This window comes from Oncorhynchus kisutch, linkage group LG17 (assembly GCF_002021735.2).
Source record: "Oncorhynchus kisutch isolate 150728-3 linkage group LG17, Okis_V2, whole genome shotgun sequence".
NCBI classification, from domain to species: domain Eukaryota; kingdom Metazoa; phylum Chordata; class Actinopteri; order Salmoniformes; family Salmonidae; genus Oncorhynchus; species Oncorhynchus kisutch.
In genome coordinates this window covers 29,036,086-29,049,290 of record NC_034190.2, presented here as the reverse complement: position 1 = coordinate 29,049,290, position 13,205 = coordinate 29,036,086, and the positions used below count along the sequence as shown (strand labels likewise).

General features: G+C 40.7%; 1 protein-coding gene across 3 annotated transcripts in view; it reads left to right on the top strand.

Annotated features, from left to right (window-relative positions):
- Positions 1-554: 554 nt before the first annotated feature.
- The window catches only part of LOC109875608 (ras/Rap GTPase-activating protein SynGAP), a 110,115-nt gene continuing 97,464 nt past the window's right edge, over positions 555-13,205 (top strand). For 2 of the 3 annotated variants that reach the window (XM_031793506.1, XM_031793505.1), the window contains exon 1: positions 556-988. In XM_031793506.1, coding sequence (XP_031649366.1) covers positions 967-988 — 22 coding nt within the window. In that variant the 5' untranslated portion in view covers positions 556-966. Of the gene's footprint in view, positions 989-13,205 lie in introns of all 3 variants that reach the window. The other variant, XM_031793504.1, reaches the window with a different exon arrangement.

Here is a 13,205-nt window from a genome sequence, read left to right as displayed (position 1 = left end):
GCATTGGGAGACATCCATGCTACAAATATTGTCCTGAAATGTGATTCTCAAGATAACTTTTTGATGAGTCAAAACAAAACAAGGAAAAGTACTTATAAATATAAATGTATAGCACTTTGTGACATCTGCTGAATTTGATTGATTGATTGATTGTGAGCTTAGTTCAACTGTCATACCCCATCAGAACCCAAAATATGAGCTTGTTTTATAGTGTAGAAAACAAAGATAATATAGCCTCAAAACATGTTTAAAACTATACTTTTGATGTAATGTAAGTTACATACACAGCTCTGTCTGCGAATTTGAGACATTTATCCAGCCCCATCCATAAGCTTTTTACTGAAACAGAGGCGGGGGATTCGCTTTGTTATTGTTTCAACTAATGATCAAAAACAGAGAAAATAGAGTGAAAAATATTAGTATAGTCTATATTATAGTATCCTATAAATGGACACTATCCCGCCCACCTCCCGTGCACTATTTGTAAAGTGTGTGTGTGTAAGCAACGTGTATGAACGTGCGCCGACGAGAACGCGGAAAAGAGTTTCATTCAATGGGACTAAATTCAATGGCCATAGACTTTGACCTCATGATAATTTTGCAGATAACGATTAAGGTAGCCTATACGTGCACTTGGTAGCCTAATACATTGCACACGCAAGCGCTCAAACGCTCCACCTCTTCTTGCCTCCCTCTCCCACTCACTTCGGTTCGTGTGATATACCCATATTTCTATGTAGACAACAATTTACATGTATTTATATTTATGTCCTTTCCTCTATCGTCGGAAATGGCCTCCAACGGAGATGGACTGAGTCATTTTTATGCATTGCCGTTGTATTTTCTCAGTTAACGGTTCCTAGGCTTTGCCCAATCATTATGTAGCCGTTTTATTAATGGCATTTCTACAGACGAGATTGAAAGTGATGAGAGCTTGCTCTGGGCGACTCTGGATGTATTTAGACCATGTCCTATGTCTCTTCGCAAGGTAAGATAGCCAGATATTTAACAGCTCTTACCATCTCCCTTCCTCTGGTTGCCTCATCACCCACAAAGAGTGAGAAAGTGGCACAGTGCAGGTTGTGAGATTGTGTCGGGTTGTATAATTTCGTAAGGTATGAAATCGTGTTGCTTTGTCAACTGGACTATTGGATTTGCTGTTAACAGTGGTGGCCAAATGTTGTACGTTTATGCACTGTATCTGAAGTGTTGCTGTATGTTTTTTTAAAAGGACGTCTTCTTGACTATTTCAGTTGACGGAAACACTGAATGCGTGACTAGTTGGTCCTGAAATACTCTGAGATGATTATACAGCATTAAAGGTACTTGATGTTCTAATAGTGTGTATAGTTCAGTCACTATTCAATTATTGATAGGACATTTATTTTTGTTATCAATGCACAACCTGACCCTTTCTACAGTGCACTTCTCATTTGTAGAGGGGAGGTGTTAGCCTCGGGGTATTTTACTAAAGCCTACGCCAGCCACTGCACTGCACACATAGTGTATTTTTAGATTTCGAAATAGCCCAACGGTGAAGAGTTGTGGAATTGAGGTGAGAATATTTGGAGCAGGGGGTCATGGGAGTTGGAGTATTACACCAATGAGTTGAGGGTCATGAGAATTTGTGTTGTGCATAGCCCCAAAACATGAAATCATTTATTATTTCTTAAATGTGGATATACACAGGATCAAGCTGATACAGGTTTGTGTTATAGCTTTAAAACTTTGGAAGTCTCAATGTCGAACTGTTATGTTAATGAACTGCCGTGCATTAATTTCATGTTGTAAATATATTACTAGACTAATTGGTTAATCACCCTATTAAGCAAATATATAATTAACAGACCTTGTATATATAGTTTTAAGGCTCATGCTAATACTGTGATGCAGTCAGGGGTTAACTACACTCACACGGACCATGAATATACACTGAGGGTACAAAATATTATGAACACCTGCTCTTTCCATGACATAGCCTGACCAGCTGAATCCAGATGGAAGTTATATGACCCCTTATTGATGTCACTTGTTAAATCCACTTCAATCAGAGTAGATGAAGGGGAGCAGACAGGTTAAAGAAGTATTTTCAAGGCTTGAGACAATTGAGACATGGATTGTGCATGTGTGCCATTCAGAGGGTGAATGTGCAAGACAAAATATTTATGTGCCTTTGAACGTGGTATGGTACTGTAGCAGGTGCCAGGCGCACCGGTTTGAGTGTGTCAAGGACTGCAACGCTGCTTGGTTTCCCTTGTGTATCAAGAACGTTCCACCATCCAAAGGACATCCAGCCGACTTGACAAAACTGTGGGAAGCATTGAAGTCAACATAGGCCAGCATCCCTGTGGAACGCTTTCGACATCTTGTAGAGACAAATTGAGGCTGTTCTGAGGGCCAAAGGTGAGGGGGGGTGCAACTCAATATTACAATGGTGTTCTTAATGTTTTCTACACTCAGTGTATGTTTGAAGCAACTTAGGCTGCCTTTACACTGGCAGCCCAATTCTGATTTGTTTCACTAATTGGTCTCTTGACCAATCAGATAGGATTTTTTGCTAACGTTTTTGCAAAATATCATATGAAACTTTAATTCATAACATAATAAGGAAATCAAAAGGCCTTGCTCAGTCAGAACTCATTTGTTTAGTTCATAACAAATATAACATGAATAATCTCAAAGTCCATCTCAATCTTAGTCTGAGTACGCCCCTCCACAAAATAAAGCACAATAAAAATTTACCAGCTTAGCTTTTGTAAATTGAAAAATAATAGTTTTGTTTCCTTAATATTTCAAATAGCAAACATGCAACTTCACACACACATGTTTTGACATTCTGAAGACATTCATCTGAATATATATATATAATGATCTCAGTTTATCAACCGAATTGTCAAACATGTTCGATTTTTTTTCCCCAAAACATTTTGACATTATCTGGATTTATAGATGACTGGAGACATTAACATTACTGTATGTGCTGTAACTCAATCATTGAGCTTGTTGCTGTAATGTACAGGTACTTCCTTGCGAGTTTGCTAAGCTTTGAGAAGGTTACTTCGACCTTTAAAGTGCCTCATAAAGTGTATCAGAAAATATCATAATTATGGTATGTGTTTTTAGGGTTTTCGTCCTAAACCACTCCTAACTCCGAGACGGGTGTTGAGATATGTTATGAAACTGTTTGACAGTTCATCAGGTGTTACATTTTGATTTGGGGTAACACTTTATTTGAAGGGTACTTAATATAAGGACATCTCAAAGCAATGGTATTCAAACCTTTTCAGCGGGGACGCCATTGCTTAGCAAGAATTTCTAGGGACCACATTTATTCCCCAATAGTTTCTTGTGACCCCACCCCACCCCAAATCTAATGTGCCAACCTTAAAATCGTTAACCTTAGATTTGTACCTTTTTACAATAACCTTATCAAAGGCACTCTGTGTTGTGTCGTGTATAAGAGCAGCCCTTAGCTGTGGTATATTGGCCATATACCACACCCCTTTGTGCCTTATTGCTTAAATAGACATCAGCTGGAATGTGGTTTTAACCAATTAGCATTCAGGACTAGACCTACCCGTTGTATAAAAATTAATAGAGGACATGTACAGGAAGTGGCTTTGGTTGGGCATTTTGGGGAGGGAATTTTGACTGTGGTCTCAGACCCTCGTAGCTATGTCACAATGGGATGCCGGACTATCAACTCTCAGCATCTGTGGGCCCTGAATTACTCTAAGACAATTAGTTACTCACCCTGTGAAACAAACCTAGTGTGTTCCATTTCAACTAGAGAGAAATGGAAATTCAGTTTTTGTCCTGTGAGATGCAGAATATAGTAATCTGTCCTTGATTCATAGATAGGCTGAAAGGAATGTAATAGCCCTGAGGAAATGCATCATCACTTCCCTGGCACACACCCCAACACACCCACCCATTTACTGATACAGCAGCATGCACACAAAAAGAAACAGTTTCATGCATACACTCAGAGTAAGTAGAAGTTTGCCAGTGTAAATCCAGGGCTGACTGAAGGAATCTGGCAGGTGTGAGGTGGACAGATACTAGTGTTACTGAGTGAGTTCAGACACGGGTCCCCATCTAGGGTGACCACATTTAAAATACCCATCTGGAACAACCGTATGATTTTGTGGGACATTCGCAGGACAGTGTTGCCTACGCATACCAGTAATTTGATCTCAATCAGTTTCATGGGAATATGCATTTAGATCTTCTTGAATTACTGTTTAGTGAACAAATTAGAGCAGGATGTTAACAAACTATACCCTAGCCTTCAGCCTTCCTGTATTTTGTTTAAATCCAAGTACATTTTGCATAGTGGCCGCATGAGAAAAAAAACATGCTGTTGATGTAACAGTAACGATAGACTATGCAATTATATTTGTTTGTGTTATATAGAATACCAATTCATCATTATGTTATCTTCCAAGACACTGATTCAGTTTTGATCTAGCTACTAAAAGAGCACCATTGTGAGAAGTGGCGGAGTGACACTCCACCTATCCTATTTCTTTGCCTCACTCAACATTTTGTGATGAAAATAAGACACCACATGTGTGAATGTTTTATCAAAATCTGGGAATATTTGGCAAAGGAAACATTTCTGGATGGTAAAACATTTAGGAAGGGTGACTTGTTTTAAAAAGGGGATTGAGAGAAGTAGCATTATGTTGAATGAGCAACTATTGAGAATGGAGAGACCCATAAGTTTGACAGAATTACCTTATTTCTTTGTCTAATACGGCTATTTACTTATGCCTACTTCTGTAGGTCTTCATCCAAAGCACGTTTTTTTGTAAGTAGTTAGTCCTAACTGTCCTGTTGAAGTTTAACTGGAATTTAACCCAAAAGGATTTGAGAAACGTGATTAGTTGACAATAGGCCTATGACATTGGCCAACCTCTCATCTTGCGCTGCACAGAATTTCACATTTCAACAACCATCTGAGAAAGAATTGTTTAGCATCACCAGTACCACATCCTTAAGATATATACAGTATCTTGTCATAAAGCCAACATAACTCCAAGAGACAGGTTGGAATGTCTCACTCAAATATGAGACAAATCAACTTTTTTCTAAATTAGTGGTGTTTGTTTTTGTTGATCAAATGTGGGACATGATTGTTTGGTTGAGGGAACAATGGGACAAAATGTGTGGGACTGTCCCGCACAAACTGGGACATGTGGTTACCCTAGCCCCATGTGGTGTGTTTTGTTGTTGATTGAGAGTGATATGTGGTATGCGTTATAAATACATAATTGTGTAAAAAAAACGAATAAAAAATAAGTTAGTTAATTATCATTACTGATACAAAAAAAAGACATGTTGCTTTATGGTCTAGTCAATGCTAGCTAGCTAACTAGCTCCGCTGATGTTGCTATAGTTCTATAAATCCCTTGTTGATATTAGCCAAATAGCCACAGGTATATAACTAGCTAGCAAGATGACAAAAAAAAATTATACAGAGCATAGCTACTACCTTTTTGGTTTAGGGGGCAGTATTTTCACTTTGGATGAATAGCGTGCCCAGAGTGAACTGCCTCATACTCTGTCCCAGATGCTAATATATGTATATTATTAGTAGTATTGGAAAGTAAACCCTCTGAAGTTTCTAAAACGGTTTGAATGATGTCTGTGAGTATAACAGAACTCATATGGCAGGCTAAAACCTGAGAAAAATCCAACCAGGAAGTGGGAAATCTTAGGTTTGTAGTTTTTCAAAGCTTGGTCTACCAAATACACAGTGTTTATGGAGTCAAGTTGCACTTCCTACGGCTTCCACTAGATGTCTACCGTCTTTAGAAACTTGTTTCAGGCTTCCGCTATAAAGGAGGGGGGAATGGGAGCTGAATGAGTCAGTAGTCTGGCAGAGTGATTCAGGCTTATGACGCGCGCTCCTGACAGAGTTAGCTCTTGTTCCATTGCTTTTCTTCAGACATAGGAATTCTCCGGTTGGAACATTATACATTTTTTATGTTAACATCCTAAAGATTGATTCCATACATCGTTTGACTTGTTTCTACGACCTGTTATGGAACTTTTTGAGTTTTTGTCTGGACGAAGGTCTTGCGCCTCATGAAGATGGATTACTGGGCTGAACACGCTAACAACAAGTGGCTATTTGGACATAAATGATGGACTTTATGGAACTTTATGGAACAAATCAGTCATTTATTGTCGAACTGGGATTCCTGCGAGTGCCTTCTGATGAAGATCATCAAAGGTAAGTGAATATTTATATTATATATTTATGTTATTTCTAACTTCTGTTGACTCCAACATGGTGGATATTTCTTTGGCTGGATTGGGCTCTGAGCGTCGTTCTCAGATGATGCTTTTTCCTCAAGTTAAAAAAAAATCTGACACAGTGGTTGCATTAAGGAGAAGTCTATCTTTAATTCTGAGAATAACACTTGTATCTTTTATCAATGTTTATTATGAGTATTTCTGCAAAATCACCAGATGTTTTGGAATCAAAACATTACTGCACGTAACGCGCAATGTAAACTGAGATTTTTGGATATAAATATACACATTATCGAACAAAACATACATGTATTGTGTAACATGATGTCCTATGAGTGTCATCTGATGAAGATCATCAAAGGTTAGTGATTAATTTTATCTATATTTCTGCTTTTTGTGACTCCTATCTTTGGCTGGAAAAATGGCTGTGTGTTTTTTTGACTTGGCTATGACCTAACATAATCATATGTTGTGCTTTCGCTGTAAAGCATTTTTTAAATCGGACAGGATGGGTAGATTAACAACATGTTCATCTTTCATTTGCTGTATTGGACTTGTTAATGTATGAAAGTTACATATTTCCCAAAAATATTTGTGAATTTCGCGCGCTGCCTTTTCAGCGGAATGTTGTCGAGGGGTTCCGCTAGCGGAACGCCTTCCCTAGAAAGGTTAACTAGCTGGCTAACATTAGTGTAGCCCATGCCCTCTACTACTACCAATTAATGCCAGGGAAGATGGCACAAACGGGGCAGTTAAATTGGGCAGAGCATGAGTTCATTTCGTTTCCACCAATAGCAAGCCTGAGGGGACTGGTCTGGTTTTGAAGTTAGAGCAGGCAACTGTGTTTCTGAGAAGACTTTCATCCCCAGTGAATGGCGGACAGCTGTGACCGTTTGCTGGACTGTAAATAATGTGTGTGTAGAGTATAAACTGTGTGAGTGGCTAAGAAGAGTTGATCATCAAGTGACGAGACCAGATAACGACATCTATACCAGCAATTCTAGAGTTACTGTGTGTTCAGAGTAGCTATTGAGACAGTTGTATTGTGTGTCAGAGTAGTTTTGGTCTCGTGACGAAACGTCATCTGGCTTGCCCTCTGTTTCCTATCACTGCACTGAATACGGACCGCTCTTGATGCATTTTTTACTCCTGCTCCCAGAACTCACACACACCCACACACAGACACAGAGAAGCACAAGGACTGCACATGCTCTTGTTCATCTAGTTCCGTTGAGGGACGAAGCACTGCAACGTAGTAAGATAATTGTTACATTTCAGAGCTCTGAATAATAATGAGGGGTACTCCAGGTTTTTAAAGGTTGCAACCAGGTTATACTTTATTGAATGTTTATATTTTTTCTGATGTTGGATTACTGAGTTAACTATGAGTTAATGAATTCTAATTCTCGTGCATGATAAAATACTGATTGGTTTTGTTTCTGATTGAAGCCTTTTCTCTTGCATGATGCCATACTGATTGGTTTTGTTTCTGAATTGAATTGCCCCATACTATTTGGATTTATTCTGAGTTATATGCCTTACATTGGATTCCAGTCTAAAGAGTTATATTTCTGTACATTACTGAATTAAGCCCAAAGGTAATTTATACTGTTAAAAATATACATTTTCCAAATACAAAATATGACAATTACCTTCCTTTGGTTATTTTTTAGTATGTGGTCACCCCTGTTTTACATCCTACAAAGCTCAGTTACAGTAGGGGGATTACATTAGCTAAATGATTAGCATGATTCGCTTGCTAGCTGTTGTGCTAGCTAAGTAAAGTAAAGACGTTGCATTTGCTCTCGGCAGCCAGCTACAGGCAGCTGCTTCATGGGCAGCCATTGTGATTTAATTATAATGTTAGTAGCTACAGTGGCCAGATAGCTGGCTTGGTAAAGCATTTAGTGGTGTGCATTGTGCTGCACTTACTACGCCATCCGTTTCATATGAAGTCTGTGTGACTGCCTCGCTCACTTAGCAAGCTAACATTAGCCAGCTAGCTAGCTAACTTAATACGCCAAGAAAACTTGCTCAAGAAAAAAAGACGTAGGCCCTATTATGCAGCTCTATTGTTTTAGTTGGAACAATTCTGATGAAAAGAAGGTGGATTCGACTGGAAAAAGTGCCCTATCCTTTAAATTTTTCTTGTCACTCCTGTCGGTCCTCCACATGTAGGTTTGTGCCTTCTGATTGGCTCAAAGTCAAGTTGTCGGCCACTGCCGACTATTGTGATTGTACAAGTAGAAACAACAAGTTTGTCGTTACCATGTCAGTGTACAGGGGGTACGTATTTTGTTCTAGTAAGAGAAGGAATGGCCTCCTACTGTGATAAGTATCTATTGGCATCTAGGCGTTTAACCCCTAACTACTACAAGGGTAGTGCTCTGAGACTGATCCCAGCCCGTTGTGTGTCAGGAGGTTGGATAGATTGACAGTTTTCATTGTAGAATATTTTCTACAAGACTTATATTTTGAGAACTGCCTTTCACTGATAAATGTGTTAGGAATGTTGTTCTGAAAGATACCTTTATGAGTATTGCAGTATCATGCCTGGTCATGAAGGTGTTATGAATTCCTTATGTACAGTGCCTTCAGAAAGTATTCATACCCTTGACTTATTTCACATTTTGTTGTGTTACAGTCTGAATTGAGAATTTATATTTTAAAAAGAATTTTTTTTTTACAAATGTATTGAAAATGAAATAAATATCTAATTTATGTAAGTATTCACATCCCTTAGTCAATACATGTTAGAATCACCTTTAGCAGTGATTACAGGTTTGAGTCTTTCTGGGTAAGTCTCTAAGAGCTTTGCACACCTGGATTGTACACTATTTGAACATTATTATTTTGAAAATTCTTCAAGCTCTGTCAAGTATGTTGTTGATTGTAGCTATACATTTTGATGTATTGCCATAGATTTTCAAGCCGATTTATGTAACAACTGTAACTAAGTCACTCAGGAACATTCAATATCATCTTGGTAAGCAACTCCAGCAAATATTTGGCCTTGTGTTTTTGGTTATTGTCCTGCTGAAAGGTTAACGTGTCTCCCAGTGTTAGAAAACAGACTGAACCCGGTTTCCCTCTGGGATGCTTAGCTCTATTCCATAAATGTTTATCCTAGAAAACTCTCTCGTCCTTGAATATGACAAGCATACCCATAATATGATGCAGCCACTGCCATGCTTGAAAATATGAAGAGTGGTACTCAGTGATGTATTTTGTTGGATTTGCCCCAAACATAATGCTTTGTATTAAGGACTTAAAGTTAATTTCTTTGCCACATTTTGTGAAGTATTACTTTAGTGCCCTATTGCAAAACAATGTTTTATTCTGTACAGGCTTCCTTCTTTTCACTCTGTAATTTAGTAACTACAGTACAATTTTGTTGATCCTCAGTTTTCTCCTATCACAGCCGTTAAACTCTGTAACTACACTGCTCAAAAAAATAAAGGGAACACTAAAATAACACATCCTAGATCTGAATGAATGAAATATTCTTATTGAATACTTTTTTTTTACATAGTTGAATGTGCTGACAACAAAATCTCACAAAAATTATCAATGGAAATCAAAGTTATCAGCCCATGGAGATCTGGATTTAGAGTCACACTCAAAATTGGAAAACAACACTACAGGCTGATCCAACTTTGATGTAATGTCCTTAAAACAAGTCAAAATGAGGCTCAGTAGTGTGTGTGGCCTCCACGTGCCTGTATGACCTCCCTACCATACCTGGGCATGCTCCTGATGAGGTGGCGGATGGTCTCCTGAGGGATCTCCTACCAGACCTGGACTAAAGCATCCGCCAACTCCTGGACAGTCTGTGGTGCAATGTGGTGTTGGTGGATGGAGCGAGACATGATGTCCCAGATGTGCTCAATTAGATTCAGGTCTGGGGAACGGGCGGGCCAGTCCATAGCATCAATGCCTTCCTCTTCCAGGAACTGCTGACACACTCCAGCCACATGAGGTCTAGCATTGTCTTGCATTAGGAGGAACCCAGGGCCAACCGCACCAGCATATGGTCTCACAGGGGGTCTGAGGATCTCATCTCGGTACCTAATGGCAGTCAGGCTACCTCTGGCGAGCACATGGAGGGCTGTGCGGCCCCCCCAAAGAAATGCCACCCCACACTATGACTGACCCACCGCCAAACCGGTCATGCTGGAGGATGTTGCAGGCAGCAGAACGTTCTCCACGGCGTCTCCAGACTCTGTCACGTCTGTCACATGTGCTCAGTGTGAACCTGCTTTCATCTGTGAAGGGCACAGGGCGCCAGTGGCGAATTTGCCAATCTTGGTGTTCTCTGGCAAATGCCAAACGTCCTGCACAGTGTTGGGCTGTAAGCACAACCCCCACCTGTGGACGTCGGGCCCTCATACCACCCTCATGGAGTCTGTTTGTGACCGTTTGAGCAGACACATGCACATTTGTGGCCTGCTGGAGGTCATTTTGCAGGGCTCTGGCAGTGCTCCTCCTGCTCCTCCTTGCACAAAGGCGGAGGTAACGGTCCTGCTGCTGGGTTGTTGCCCTCCTACGGCCTCCTCCACGTCTCCTGATGTACTGGCCTGTCTCCTGGTAGCGCCTCCATGCTCTGGACACTACGCTGACAGACACAGCAAACCTTCTTGCCACAGCTCGCATTGATGTCCCATCCTGGATGAGCTGCACTACCTGAGCCACTTGTGTGGGTTGTAGACTCCGTCTCATGCTACCACTAGAGTGAAAGCACCCCCAGCATTCAAAAGTGACCAAAACATCAGCCAGGAAGCATAGGAACTGAGAAGTGGTCTGTGGTTATCACCTGCAGAACCACTCCTTTATTGGGGGTGTCTTGCTAATTGCCTATAATTTCCACTTGTTGTCTATTCCATTTGCACAACAGCATGTGAAATTTATTGTCAATCAGTGTTGCTTCCTAAGTGGACAGTTTGATTTCACAGAAGTGTGATTGACTTGGAGTTACATTGTGTTGTTTAAGTGTTCCCTTAATTTTTTTGAGCAGTGTATTTTAAAGTCACCATTTGTCATGACTCAGGATATGACACAGATGCAGACACAGGAGGCGGATAGTACAGTTCTCAATGATTTATTATAACATGGGACAAAAGGCAGGTCGAGGACAGGCAGAGGTTCATAATCAGGTCAGAGTCAGGCAGATACATGACGGCAGGCAGGCTCTGGGTCAGGGCAGGCAGAATGAACAGAACCGGGAAAACTAGGAAACAAACACTTTTGAGAACTAGGAAAATACGCTGGTAAGACCTGACAAGACGAACTGGCAACAGGCAAACAGAGAACAGAGGTATAAATGCTCAGGGGGACAATGGGGAAGATGGGCGACACCTGGAAGGGGGTGGAGACAAGTACAAAGACAGGTGAAACCGATCAGGGTGTGACACCATTGGCCACTTGCAGGGGCATGTATTCGTGGATGCCAAGGGAAGCCAGGCTTCCCTCCCAAGAATGACCAAGAAAAAATGAATAAAACATACAAAATAATCTATCTTTTGTCACTCGTTGTTTCATAAATGTCCTTCAATTCGCAAGAGGTTGAATGTATCTCACCGGCGAAAGCATCCAAGCGAACAAACAGCGCCTCTCTGTATGTGTAGCCCATCTTTATTTAACCAGGTAGGCTAGTTGAGAACAAGTTCTCATTTACAACTGTGACCTGGCCAAGATAAAGCAAAGCAGTGTGAACAGACAACAACACAGAGTTACACATGGAGTAAACAATAAACAAGTCAATAACACAGTTATTGAAAAAAAGAGTGTATATTACATTGTGTGCAAAAGGCATGAGGAGGTAGGCGAATAATTAAAATTTTTGCAGATTAACACTGGAGGGATAAATGATCAGATGGTCATGTGCAGGTAGAGATACTGGTGTGCAAAAGAGCAGAAAAGTAAATAAATAAAAACAGTATTGGGATGAGGTAGGTAAATTGGGTGGCGGCCAAGGAAAGGCGGCCAAATTAGGTGTTGGCTTTAGGGATGATCAGTGAGATACACCTGCTGGAGCATGTGCTACGGGTGGGTGTTGCCATCGTGACCAGTGAACTGAGATAAGGCGGAGCTTTACCTAGCATGGAATTGTAGATGACCTGGAGCCAGTGGGTCTGGCGACGAATATGTAGTGAGGGCCAGCCGACCAGAGCATACAGGTCGCTGTGATGGGTGGTATAAGGTGCTTTAGTAACAAAACGGATGGCACTGTGATAAACTGCATCCAGTTTGCTGAGTAGAGTATTGGAAGCTATTTTGTAGATGACATCGCCAAAGTCGAGGATCGGTAGGATAGTCAGTTTTACTAGGGTAAGTTTGGCGTTGTGAGTGAAGTAGGCTTTGTTGCGGAATAGAAAGCCGACTCTAGATTTGATTTTAGATTGGAAATGTTTGATATGAGTCTGGAATGAGAGTTTACAGTCTAGCCAGACACCTAGGTACTTATAGATGTCCACATATTCTAGGTCGGAACCATCCAGGGTGGTGATGCTAGTCGGGCGTGCGGGTGCAGTTAGCGAACGGTTGAAAAGCATGCATTTGGTTTTACTAGCATTTAAGAGCAGTTGGAGTGTTGTATGGCATTGAAGCTCATTTGGAGTTAGTTAACTACACATGGTTGATCATATTACTAGATATTATCTAGCATGTCCTGAGTTGCATATAATCTGACTGAGCATACACGTTTACAAGTATCTAAGTATCTGACTGAGCGGTGGTAGTATTCATTCAAACAGCACTTTCTTTGCGTTTTGCCAGCAGCTCTTCGTTGTGCGTCAAGCATTGCGCTGTTTATGACTTCAAGCCTATCAACTCCTGAGATGAGGCTGGTGTAACCGAAGTGAAATGGCTGGCTAGTTAGCGCGCGCTAATAGCGTTTCAAACGTCACTCGCTCTGAGCCTTCCAGTAGTTGTTCCCCTTGCTC